At 45.9% G+C, this 13590-nt stretch overlaps 1 protein-coding gene across 5 annotated transcripts in view; it reads right to left on the reverse strand.

Moving 5' to 3' along the window:
- Nucleotides 1–6044: 6044 nt before the first annotated feature.
- LOC138110456 (synaptotagmin-like protein 2) overlaps nt 6045–13590 on the reverse strand; it is a 34743-nt gene continuing 27197 nt past the window's right edge. For all 5 annotated transcript variants that reach the window (XM_069015372.1, XM_069015368.1, XM_069015371.1 and 2 more), the window contains 8 exons: nt 13489–13590; nt 11495–11664; nt 11222–11324; nt 10427–10588; nt 9632–9710; nt 8966–9065; nt 8513–8718; nt 6045–7432 (listed from right to left, as the gene is read on the reverse strand). In XM_069015372.1, the coding sequence (XP_068871473.1) occupies nt 7287–7432; nt 8513–8718; nt 8966–9065; nt 9632–9710; nt 10427–10588; nt 11222–11324; nt 11495–11664; nt 13489–13590 (1068 nt within the window). In that variant the 3' untranslated portion in view covers nt 6045–7286. The remainder of the gene's footprint in view (nt 7433–8512; nt 8719–8965; nt 9066–9631; nt 9711–10426; nt 10589–11221; nt 11325–11494; nt 11665–13488) is intronic.

Raw genomic sequence — 13590 nt, forward strand, 5'->3', positions numbered from 1 at the left:
TCCAAACCTCTGCCATGTGCAGAACCACCTTCCACTAAACCAACTTGTTCAAAGGCCCATCCAACTTGGCCTTGGTTGGATTCTCTCTAAATAGATAGTATTCCCTCTAAATAGTTTGGTGTTCAGTTGTAGCTTAGCTTTTCTCCTGTACCAGTGCCCTTTACAGCCCTCGGCTGGAGGCTGAAGCCATCTCCAAGCCCAAAGCTGCACTACAAGGAGCAGAGTGCATCAGCACTGCACACACCATGCAATTTTAATGCCCTTTCAGTTTCCAAGGATACAAAAAACAATCAATCAGCCACAATCCCTCGCTGCGGGTCTGGCTGCACAGGAGCTCTGTGAGGCAGCCCATGTCTGTGCCCCAGCCTGGGATGTGCAGTGATCACAACACTCTGTGAACTGGAGCACCCACATCCACATGCTGTCATCCCTGGCCCTTGCAGGTATTATATCCCAGCCACACTCACAGTGGAGCTGCTCGTTGTTGCAGAGGTAAACTGCACCCAAGCAGAGCCCTGAGTCCCTCCATGACCAAACAGGCCAGAGACCAGTCACTGAAAACAGTCACGGGCCACACACCAGGGGGATGGGAGCGCTGAGAGCAGGGCTGGGTAACCACATGGAGCATGCAATTTATTAGCTAGTTCTAAAAACATCCCTGTTAAATTAGGCCTGTCCAGATGTGACATGGAGACAGATTACACTGTTGACAGGGATGTGATTGCACCCATGACCTATGCCTGACTGTGTTGCTGTAAAACCCAGCACAGAGGGAAGGTATTAAGGCGAATTAGTGTTTATTATTTATACGATGCCCACAGTTAGTCAGGGTGGTGCAGACAAGCGTAAAGTCAAGGGCACCACACAGTGCTCTGGAACTGACAGCCCAGCTGACAGCAGGCACTGGGAACATAATTTAGGACTTTGTGACAAGGTGACAGCCTTAAAGCCTCCAGGAGCAGTAGCAAGAGGGGAGAGCAGACAGGGCTGAATGCCAGGAGGCACACGGTGTAGCTTCTGTCCCACCTTGGCTTTTGGCTGGGCTAAAGTGCCTTTTGGAGAGGTGGAGTTCTCTGGCAGACTGGCAGCCCCTGTCCCCAGGAAAGTTGTCTGTTCTCCCTCCCCAAACACCTCCCTGTCAGCAAAATGCTTCTGGTGCATAAGGGAGTGAGCCCTGCCCACCAAGGCAGCTCCAGGAATGCTGGCTGGGGCTCCAGGGGTGGCATCCTCCAGAGCTGCCACTGGTTCCCCATTGTCACCCTGGAATCAAAACAAAAAGAGTAAAGCAGACACGGGCTTGATAAAGAGAGTCCTGGCTGAGTGATGCTGGCTGTCTCCCATTAATGGACCCCCATCAATATAGGAACCCATTACCTAAATGGCTCTCTCACACTAGGTGCTCAGGCTCCATCTGTACGCAGCTGAGAGAGGCAGGAACATCTTGAGAGCTATTTATCCCACTCAGCTTGATGGGAGGAACCGTCCTCCACCACCATTTGTCTCTCCCTTGGCCGCAGAGGAACAAAGGGCCCAGCACAGAGTAGCTGCCCGACTTCAGACAGCTTCAGTTGCCCCATCCCCTGAGCAGGAGGCTCTGCCTCCTCACAAGGAGCTTAACAATGGCACAGAGACGGGGCTGCAAAGCCAGCCAGGATCATGACAGTGGGAGAATGTGAGAGAGACACAAATGCAGAGAAACTTCAGAAATAACCAGAGAACCCTCTTGAATCAGTATCAGTGCTCCAGAGCAGCGTTAGCATTTGCTTTGCAGCTGGAACAACCAGGGAAGATTAAACTCTCATCCAGTGTGACCCACATGGGTGGATGTGTACGGAGGATGAGGTTGGCCCTGCATCCCTGCAAGTGGCAGAGCCACCCTCTGGTGCCACTCAGCACCCATGGCACAGCCTCCAGCCCTAAAAGCAGGCATATACAAGCAAGTCAGCTGGGCATTTTGAAGAGACATAAAACATTTTCAAAATGTTTCCCTGTGACAATAAATTAAACATCAGCTCATTACCACGGGAGGGCTCACTCCAGATGCAGCTCCTGGTGTCTTATTTCAGATTACGATCACATTAAAATGGTCTTGGGCTGGCTGATTGAAAAGGGGGCCTCCCATCTAGAGATCATTGTATCTGGCCGAGTCTGCCTGAATCCTAGCACAGATCCTCCACTGGGAATATTATGTCCTTGTAGCTGTTCTTCCCAGGAAGGGAACAGGATCTGCTTAGAGCAAATAGAAGCCATTACAATCAGGATAAATTAGTAATGGTGAGTGGGAGAAAGAGAGGAGGGAAGGGAAAGAGGTTATTGTGATTTTTCTTGCTATAAAGTGGGTGTCTGAGCTACTTACACTGCCAGAAAACAGCTCCCTGGCTTCCCCTCTGAGTCCAAAGCTCAGACTGCTTGCTTACAGCTCAAGAGCTACTTTGGATTTTTAACAACTATTATAATGGTATTATGGGTTGTTAGATACATGAAATCTGATTTCTGTTCCTGCTGGTAGCATCTCAAGTTTAGCAGCAGCACAGGCTGGTCTGTAGAGAAAAGGCCAAACACTGCAGTCGCCCTGCCAGCACTGCTGAACACGTGCCTTTTCATCAGAAGCTGCCACGCCTGTTGAGGATTAGTTGTGGGGTCTTTAAGGTGCTGCAGGGGGTAGGACTTGTGGCTCTGTGGTGTTGTATAGTTTCCATTTTTAATATACAGGATGCCAAGTAATTCACTAAACCCTGATGGCAGTCCTGGAAAAAAGGGAAAACTAACCCACAGAAATGCCTTCATACACAGGATTCCTTCCTTTCCTCCTACAGGAACCTAAAGCAGGGCTGGTTTAGCTAGTTTGGGTCCACAACAGAGGCTGAATTGCCACAGCCCAGAGACAAGTTCAACCATAATATGATTTTACAACATTTTAAAAAGCAAGTATCTGCCTGCTTAAGCGAGCACATATTTCAGGTCACTTGCAGGGCAAGTGACATCAGCCCCTTTCCAGCAGGAATATTTACTGAAGCCCTTGAGCACAAACCTGGTGAGACCAGCAAACCTAGAAAGCTCAGCTCCTGCTCCTGTTTGTGTTTTTCCACTCCTTCTAGGATGCTGCTGCCTGCTGACAGCTTCACCCTTCATTCAGACTTTACTATCTGAGATGAGGTATTTAAGCTGAGTGAATGGGAAATTAATGCAAAATGAAAAGGAGGTTGGTTTGGGGCTGCCAGACTCCTGTAGGGCTCCTGAAGGAGATATATCCAGCTCTCCATCATTCCCATCCCTCTCTCAGAAGAAAATCTCATATAAACCACTTACAGTAATTTCTTCATGGGCCTTCTGGAGACTGATGCTCAATTTTTGCACCTTCCAACCAACCAACCAACCAACCATGTTCAGAAGCGTGGGTGAAGGTGGCAAACACCCCAAAAGTGGAAATGGCCACTCTGGACTTGCCCACAGTTGCTCAAACCTCATTGCTCCAAATCAGCCATCTCCTGCTCCGGACAGGCCAGGAGCTGGTCCTGCTGTCCCAAAACACCTGAGCCTTCCTGCAGCCCCACAAACTTCTCCCTGGCAGAGCTGCTCCTTGTGGCAGAGCCACCAGTACCAGGAACCTCCCAAAAAATGCAGCCCCTGGGAAGCAGTGGCTGCTCCTGGCTGACCCCATGGGAAGGGATTTCTGTTTCAAGGGCTCTCTAGTGGTCAGTGGATCTCGTGCAGCAGCAATGTTGCTGGGAGCTCCAGGAACACGCACCGTGCACATCTGTGCAAGCACTGATCTTGCACGGGGTTTCACAGTGGGCTTCCCAGGTTCTGCTGGCAACCTCTGTGACAGTGCTCAGAGCAACATCTGCTCCCAGGTGTCCCCTCTAACACCTGAGGGGTGCAAAGTAAGGAGGCAGAAAAGAAAAAGGATTGAGCCATGAAAAATCTTTAAGTACAAACCAGACAACTAAAACAAATAATCAAACCAGGTGCTGAATATGCTCATGCTTAGTTATCAGGCCCAGAAATGTATTTATTCAGTTTTTGATGCACCAGCCTATTTGATACATTTTTCAACTTAACAAGCCTGCAAAAACACAGCATTTTGAAATTTCAACAGATCACATTATTACAAGGGTTTATTTAGCCAGCATTTTTTAAAATCTCCAAATCTCTATAATACTTCAATTTTTTTCCCATCTTGATGAAGGATAAAGCTAGGCAAATACTTAGTAATGGATAATTAATTCAGCCACTTCTTTCCATCTCCACTGAGGCACTCATTCAAGGTTCAACAATTCTTTCTTTCTCTTCTTTAGTTAGCTTCTAAACTATTTTCAATAGCTTCTGATACCTGATATGAATACTTTCTGACATGAATAATTTTGAATGGCCATAGGCCACACATTATATTTGCCTGAGGAGGCAGAAATACTTTCTAGAATTTTGCTTTTTCTCCTTTTTTTTTTTTTAATCCTGGAAGAGTTCCAGTAAAAAGTTTTATAAATCAGACAGTTACAACCCCACTCTTGTTGCCATCAGCACACACCTACAGGCCAGAGTCTCAGTTAGGTTCAGCATTCATAGACAACAAATGTCAGCATCGTAAACCACATGCAAACAGGCCACTAACCATAAGATCCTCTGCTCCTCCATAGGACACTGGCAATAAATGTACCTTAAATCATTTTATGATAAAGCACTTTCTGTGCAGTAAGTGAAACACGGAGAGAATAGCAAATTTTACTGCCTCAGAATCAGCTGTGGGACACAAGTGTGTGTGGTTTGGCAGTGTAATCTTTTACTTTGATAAACTATTAAATGCCAAAGAAAGCTCCTTAAGTTAATCAGGGCTTAATTTAAACAAACAAGCCAGCAAAAGATTAACAAAAAATCCTCCGTGGAATCTGAATACAAGAATAGTCTCACAAAGTCCCGTGCCAAGTTCATAAAAGTAACTCTGCTGGGATGAACTGGCCCACTGACCCCCTTTTTCTCCCCTTACTGGCACCACAAATGAAAAAGATGTTAATTTTCTGAACCACCAACAGAACCATTTCCAGCTCCATTGATGCAAACAGCACTTTTGGCAACATTGCCATGTACTAATGCTGCATGAGGAGGAGGAGGTGGGTTAACTCCACTTTCATGATGGAGAGGAATCAGCTGAACCCACCAGGAAGAGACCTGGACCTGTCTGAAGCAGAGCCCCTGGTGTTACCAACCACTTTCCCAGCCACAGCAGAAATTCTGCCCCCAGGAATATCCCAATCCCTGTGGATAGGGAAGCAGCCAGGAAGAAAGAAGCACTCCCATGGGTAACTTCACTGCCACAAGCCACCACCCACCCTACCACCAGGGCTCCTTGCCCAGTAGGAGGAGGAGTAGATAAGTTATACAAATGTATAAATACTCACATGTTCAGCACCTAAGCTAAAGATAATATTTTTAATACTCTCAGCTTAGGCCCAGTATTGTTATTTTATCCCACAAAGGTAATAAATAACCAAATCTTGGTGAACAAAACATGTCAGGCTGGAGCCCATTCAAAGTATTTCTGGGCTGACATGTTACAGATGTATCAGATCCTTCATTAGACAGTCCCTGCTTAAATCTGTTGCTCTATGGACTCTCTCTTAGTGCTTTTATTACCATGTCTGGTACATTTCCAAGCATTGTCTTTTTCCAACTGCAAAACCACTTTAATTCTTTATTTTTTCCCATGAAAGCTGCTGATTATCTCCCAAATGTTTCCATTTAAAGAAAAAGTCTTGTTACTCCAAGTGTAAATTTTTTCCATTAATTTATTTACAACCATCTTTGCTAAGCTGAAAATTCACTAGGCTTGAGTTAAATAAAATCAATTCATTGAAGAAGAATATCAGAATAATCAGAGCGCCAAAATCTAAATTGGGATAGTTATAAAAAATATTTCTTCATGACATTTCACTTGCCCTTTGGCAAAAATGCTTCATTTTGACACAACAAAATTTAACACCTCTTTTGCTTGCTTTTTTGTTATTTAGAGCATGATAAAAATAGGTACAAGAAGACAAACTGATGACTAAAGAAAAACATTCTATTTAATCACAATATGTACATCCAAAATAGAAATTACAAAGCTGCAATTCAAAATGTATTCACAACACCACTCCACCACAGTCAATGTGCCAGATGCAAAGGTTTTTTGCAAGCTACTGGCAAAAGGGAAATTCCAGGCACAGACAACTCACTAACAGGCATCAGGTGAAAGGGACACTAGAGGGGCAGCAGGGGAGGCAGAGGTAGGAGACCCCCAGGAAACTGCAGCTCTGCACTCCCTTCACATTCACTCACTCCCTACTCGCCTCTCCCAGTAGCTCCCAGTATCTTCTGTGTTCCAGTGTGGTTTTGACCTTTCATCCCTGACCCATGGTGCCAGGCTAACGTGTGAACGTCCCCTACCTCATTAGTTCATACTGAAATGTGTTGCACACAAGGCATTGCAGAGGTGTGATTAGGCACATTAGCAACGTAACCATATTTCACATTTGAGCAAACACTTTGGTTCATATTGCACTCAAACTCTCACAAAGAAACTTGCCTCAGGTCACTGAGGAAGCCTGTGGGAAAGCCAGGAAAACAGCCCCTGCTTGCAAAATCCCACTAGCTGTAAGACCATCCCTGCACTCTTTCAGATTAAAGCAGAAAGAAATTAATATACCGAATTTCTCATTGTCATCCTCCTCAGGTTGCTTCATTTTGTGCTGCAAACAGTCCTCTCTTTCTTTATATGCACCTTGGAACTCAGTTTTCCTCATGTTAAAGAGGTGTTATCACCAGTGATATATGCAAAGCTCCCGTTCTCAAACTGTGCTGGTGACTTGGAGCAATTGTACACCAAGTACAAAGTGTACCCCTTGCAGGGAGTATGAATAATACCACGCTGCTGCTTCAGTACAACTGCATCTCTGCGAGGAAAAAAATGGCACAAGAAACAGTAAAAAAATAAAAGTATCCGTATCTCCTTTTCCTTCTGCTAATGTTCCCAGAGCTTAATGGGATTCAAATATACTGAATACATAAATGATTAAACAAAAAGGCAAATTAAGTTTCTTCTTGGTCAAAATCACGTATAGCATCAGTTTGGCATCTTCCATGTCCTCCATCAGTGGATTAGTACTTAACATGAACACCTCCAAGGTGATACCCATTAATTGCCTTATCACCCTGACACTTGCAGCCCTGTGGATGGTCTCTTTCTCCCTGGTGCAGGAAGTTTCCCAAGTCTAATGAACACTGGGGATTTCTATGGCACCAACGATGGGTTATTTCAGTTTTTTCCTCCCTGCCAGTGAGCGCAGTGGTAGCAATCCCTCGATCCATTCATTGGCAGCCAACATCATCTCCTGCCAAAAGGCCACCTCCTCCTGTGTGGAATCCATCCAGTCCACAGAGATGCCATAGCTCAAACCTGAAAAGAATGAGACAACTTGGAGAGCTACACAAAGAGTTCCCACCCTGTGCAAAAATACTCAGTGGAATGTAACTGCTGCAGGCAGTGTCTTAACTTGCTGACTCCCCCATAGCAAGTTGCACCCTGAGCACCTCCTGTTCTTCTGCCAATGCCCATTCTACACCAGAGTTCAGAATGAAGTCAATGCAGAAGCCATAAAATGCAAGAACCCTAAACACAACCTGCCAAGGTTGTGCAAGCAGTATTGGGCTCAAGCCCTTTCTGCATCATTTTGAATGGTAAAGAAGGTCTTAAAGGTTTGGTTTTCCCCTTAAAAGATTTTCTTGTGGACAAGGTGGAGTATTCATCGAAATTCTCGTTTCATTTCTATAGGAATCAAACATACCATAGCAGAAAAGTGTGTACATCAATTTCAATTCAACCAAATTTTCAGGTGCCAATCACTTGTCAATGAGATTAAAAAAGTCTAAATTTAGATCACAGCTAATCTTGGGTTTGGTATTTTTATATCTTATAGTTCTTGCCCCTTCCCTCTGGAGCGCTCACAACCCTCCTGGTGACATTAGAGGTTGAAAATGGAGAATGCACAGGCAAATCCAGTAGCCACAGGTGCACCTGCAAGGCAGACCTTCAGCTACCATGAGCCTTGTCCCCCAAAGAACACTTATCCTTGACTGCAACACTGGGATCTCTCAGAGAGCACTTCGAGGCTGGACAGTCACCAGGTGGTGCTGTCCCGCGTGACATTCCAGTCCATCCCTGTGCACTCTTCCCTGGGAGGAGCACCAACGTAAGGTTGGTTTGTCATGCAGCCTGTTTTCCTGTAATAGCAGGAAAACTCTCTGAGGGACCCAAGGAGATTCTTGAGTTTTGCCAGACCTCAGATCTGATGTTGGCAGAAAATGTGGGAACAGAGGGTTGTTAACATGGCCATCCATCCAGGACATAGTGCAGGTACCAGTTACTGAAAAACCCCATCCCTGCTATCTCCCCAACAGGAAAATACTCTGTAACTTCCCACTTTACCTTGTGGCTCAGCACCATGGTAGCAGTATTAATATAAAGGAAAATACTCACCTGTCCCAAGGCCCAGCCTGATTCCTCCAAGGAAATGGTTGGTAAGCTTTTCATGATCCCACACAGTGAGTTCAACACATGCATCCTTCAGATCCTCAGTATGAAAGCCATCATACACAATGGTGTGATTGAAAACAGGGTTTGTGTCTCTCTTTATGACTCGGGTCTTTTGGTAGCTCTTCTTACTGGTGTCTGGCAGCACATAGCTTTGAGAGGAGAAAAAACACAGTATGAAGCATTGAACATTGACCAAGAGCTTTATCACAGCAAGGATTTTCCTAGTTTGGCCACAGGTGAATAACAAAGGCAATTCTCCCCTACAGTTCTCCCAGTGCAACACAAAGGCTTTCCAGTATGGAGGCACAGCTTGGTGAGCCTGAGAACAGGGAAGGAAACACAGCCCGCCCTTTGTGTGGGCACAGAGCAGGAGCAGCACCGTGCTCATGCACTCACCACTTCACAAAGGAGTCAACTCCAGATGGACGCAACTGCAGCAGGTCCTTGACATCTTTGACCCAAATGTGAACTTCACCAGAGGGAGGATTCTTGGGCCCTGCCATTTAGGAGACAAGAAAAGCTGTCGTGCCACTCAGAGCCATAGCTCCCAGAATGACAGGCCTGCTCTGCAGGGACCTGTGGGACCCTCATGGCTCCTCTGTGCTCACTGCTCCTCCCTGCAGGTCTCAGCACTGCAGTCAGCTCTGTCACTCCTGCAGCTGCAGAGGCTCCTGACACAACCTGCCAGTGCTGTATCAGACAGGAAAAGAGAAGGAACTGCTGAGCCAACCCAACCTCGTGCCTGCCCCACAGTAACATGGGTTCTGTGCTGCTCCTACCACATCACAGCACCCTACAGTGCCCACATGCTCATAACAGCTGATGAGTTGGAAGTTGTTGAGCCCTTCCTCTCTCCCCAACACTTTCCCAGTAAACCCAGATGTGAAAACCAGATGTAGGCTGCAAGCAGCGCTGTCAAACACTGCTGGTTGTGCCTTTGTGCTGATGTCTAAGATCTTGCTCTAATAAGATTGCTCTTTAAGCAGCCCCTAAGCAGATGAGGCATTGCAAGGTGTGTGTTTGCACGTGGGCAGTAGTCCTTAATGCATGAACCACATTTACCTAGGCTTCCAGGGGGCACATACTTAATGGACAAACTCATCACTCCTCGATGATCCACACCATTAACAGCAGAAAGGCTCTGAAACAGAAAGAGTTATGACTGACTAAATGAAGGATTGTGAAACACAGCAAGGCAAACAGCTTTTGACTTCCATGGAGGAGCACAAATGGACAAACTCTGATTTTCCACGGCTGGAGCAGCCTGTTCTTAGGGCAGCTCCTTTCTCTGTGGGTTTGTTCTCAAACTCAGTCTCTCAGAACCAAAAGCCTGAGGATTCAGAGTATAAGGCTGCCCTTCCAGACATGTCCAGCTGGATATAATTAAGCATCTTGGTTCTGAAAGATTAATGTCCTCTATTTGCTTAAAAGAGATCTCAAATCAGACCTGTGAATCCAGAAGCATGCAGGAAGCTGTACAGACTTTACAAACAGTGGCACCTGGGTATTTACCTCTCGAGGCATGTCAGCTGCTTCACCTAGTACTCTGCTGTCTGTTTTTGACGGATGGTCTTCATGTGAGTGGAGAGAATGGCAAAGTCATGCCAGAGTTGCTGTGATTAGTGTCAGGTTGCATTTATGAAAGTGTCCCTACAGATCAGTCACCAAAACAGACCTGAGAAGGCCATTGTTCCAAGCACTAAACTGCACTAAGGTTCCAGGGGTTGCTCCCTAGTACAGTTCAGGTTGTTCTGCTCCACCACACCCAAAGACCTTAAAGGAGTCAGGAAGGACTTTGCCACCCTCAAGGCTTCAGGGCTGGGCTAGAAAGCAGGACTGCAGCTGAGACACACTTACCCGGGGCTTCAGCGGGTACCAGTTGAGTTTCCTGTTGCTCCAGTCCCAGCTGGCCAAGTCTATTTCAATCTCTCCCAAAAAACTGTTACGTCCCAATGGATCATTGTGCCAAACAGAGAGATTTAATTTTTGGATCAGCAATACCATTTTCTCTATTTTATACTAGAGGAAGAAAGAGAAGTCAGATTGTTCAAATTTTTCTTCTGTTTCTTTCACAAACAGAAATAAACTGCTCAAAAGCTTGAATAAGCTCTGAGACACTCAAACCCACCCCACACATGCACTACCAATGGACTGGCTTCAGTCTGAACACCTCTTTTTTTGTCCTGTAGCAATGCTACTACCCTGACAAAGCTTTTCTGCTGAGCACAGGGAAACCTGGCATTCCATTCATCACAGGGCAAAACCAATATTCTTTTAAGAATTATTAACACAGGCCTGGGCATTGTTAAATAATCCTCTATGCTTTGATGAGTATGATCACATAATGCAGACCTTTCTTACTAGTCCTATTCCTTGTGACTGCATGCCAGGGAAGGGGAGGACAAACAGCCCTTGCTCTGACTGCAGGTCCCTATTGCATCCAAAGATCTGTGTAGTTTTGGCAGAGAAATCGCCAATCTCGGGTGCCACACAGATGGGTGCAGAGGAACGTTAACATCCCAGGCCTCTCAAACCCCAGGGAAGAGCAGTGCAGTGCTGGCAGGAGCCAGGCAAAAAATCTGGGCAAGAAGGTGGGATCTGATAGAGGTACCTACTACAAGAGAGGTTGTCAGAGCGTGGGTTTGTTCTTACCCGTAACACCTCATTGTAAATGGGATTCACTGTCCTCTTCTTCACTGATGTTTTCCTCTTACCCATCCTAGCTTTGTCTGGGAGCAGGTAAGTTTTAACATACCTAGAAAAGGAAACAAACTCCAGTTGGATATTGCCTCACACCGCCAAGCTCTCTAATTAGCAGGCACGCAGGAAGGAAGGACGAAACCATGACATTTAAAGAAAATTAAAATCCTCCAGAACACGCAACGCAGCAATGGAGAAGTCACAAGGCACCAGAACATCACTCACGGGTCAGATCTGCCTTTCTTCTCATCCACTACAGCCAAGTCCTTGCACTGGGACACGTGGACCTGGAACTCCCGGTTCTTCTCGTCATAGTCTAGAGCAAATTCCACGGTTCCTTGGGCATCCACACTCCCAAAATCGCCGCTGTAGACACTGAGCACACTGCCACTCACCTGCCAGGGGGAAGAGCAAGGTCAGTGCCACTGAAACAGGCACAGTCTGACTTGGTTCTGGACAAAGACAATAGTCTGAGAAACGCATTCCCAGAGAAAAAATCTGGCATTCCCATCCTTGTGCAGTGTGATGTCAACACAGAGATGGTTCACAGCTGTGGCTGCTCTCACACAAGCCAGGGCTGGGGAACCCAAATAAGGGTCTCACAAGGATGCGCTATCCTAGACCAGGACTTAGAAGCACTGAATGCTCAAGAAACACAGAATTTTTTTCACTCCTGAATCCCAAAACTTTGGGAAATGGACTTAAATATTACTGGGGGGACAACACAAGTCTCTTCCGTATGCTTACAGTACAAATAACTGATATCCTCACCCAATCTTATCACTAAGAAAGAAAGATATTGAGAGAACTTGAACTATCTTATATGAACTTGTTATTTCAGGTAGATACAGTCACACAATTGTCAATCCACTTAAAAACAGGCTAATAAGAACCCTATCAGACTAGAAATGTAGGAAGAACTATTCCTTTCGTGTTGCTTACTCACAATGTGCATGGAGCAGTACCAAATAGATACAACCCTGTCCTGAAGAGCCACTGCTCCACCAGAGACAGCCTGTGCTTGCCCCAAAAGCACAGGAACATGAGGTTTCTCCAGATACAAATCTGGATCTAGGCACCCAGAGCCACTTGCTTTCCCAGAACAAACTGCATTTTGCCCAGACAACTTGGGCTTCTTTTTTCAAGTCTTTGTCTTTCACTGGTGGAAAGTCATGAAGCACAAGCAAAGCTCAGCTACAGAAAAATGTGATAATTTTCTATTGCACTCATGACTCCTGACAGGATATCATAAAAGCTAACGCTGTTTACAAAGCAAATCATTAACCCTCTTGGCACTTTTCTGTGCCAAAAAACTTTCCTAGTAATTAACCCAATTCTTCTCTGTCTTTCCCTACTTACTTTGGTTCTGAATTTTATTATAACCTCCAAAAACCTGCTAAACATCTCCTGTCAGTCCTTGGAGCTGCATTTACCATCCCATCAGGATACTCACTCCAGAGAATCTTGAACGAGATTTTCAAGAACACCTGCATGACCTGGACTCATTTTCAGCTCCCAGATGCTCCAAATTAGGAGAAGAACTCATATGCCCCAAAGTTTTTAACATGTTTATCTACGTTCATGACCTTTCCCTACCAGCTTTGCTTCACATATATTCTTTAAATCTTAAATATACTCCTTCGAGAAACACATAACAGTAACACAGCAAATACAAGCACTTTTAAGCAGCTCCCTCCCCAAATACTGTCTCTAAGTAATCTTTTAAAAATGTTCAACTAAACACATTTGGCTTTTTTCAGCTTTCCTTAGAAGCTGAAGCTCCAAAACATGCCTTTGCTGTCCAGCTCTGAGTTCCCTCTTATCTGCTGATAAAGGATGAGCTTGCCGAGGGCACCCATCTGCAGTTCTGAACCACAAACATGCCCTTTAATAGCTGTGTGCCTCATTTTCCCACCTAGAAACCCCCTCCCCCACCTCCTGCACCGCCAGGATTCAGAGCATCCACACGTGGCAGAGGGGGCTGTCGCTTACGGGGAGTTTGACCAGCGACGACTCGATGGGTCTCTATTTTGAGATGGTACCTGCATTCACTCCGTTAACCCGAGCAAGTAATTAACCACCACTGTTCTGTTAATAATGTACCCTGCAGAAAGCAGCAGGATACCCTGGAGGCCACATCATCAGCATCAGCTGAAATGCAGCGTCACCGCATCCAACGCAGGAGCCCTGTCCGGGAGCCGCCGGCGCTTGGTACCTACCGAGGAGACAGAAGCCATGTCGGACGAGTGGCTGCCAATGCTGGGTGTCTTCTTGTGCCTGTTAAACTGGAAGCTGATTTCTGAAGCCGTGTCTGATTCAGT

This window comes from Aphelocoma coerulescens, chromosome 4A (assembly GCF_041296385.1).
Source record: "Aphelocoma coerulescens isolate FSJ_1873_10779 chromosome 4A, UR_Acoe_1.0, whole genome shotgun sequence".
NCBI lineage: Eukaryota > Metazoa > Chordata > Aves > Passeriformes > Corvidae > Aphelocoma > Aphelocoma coerulescens.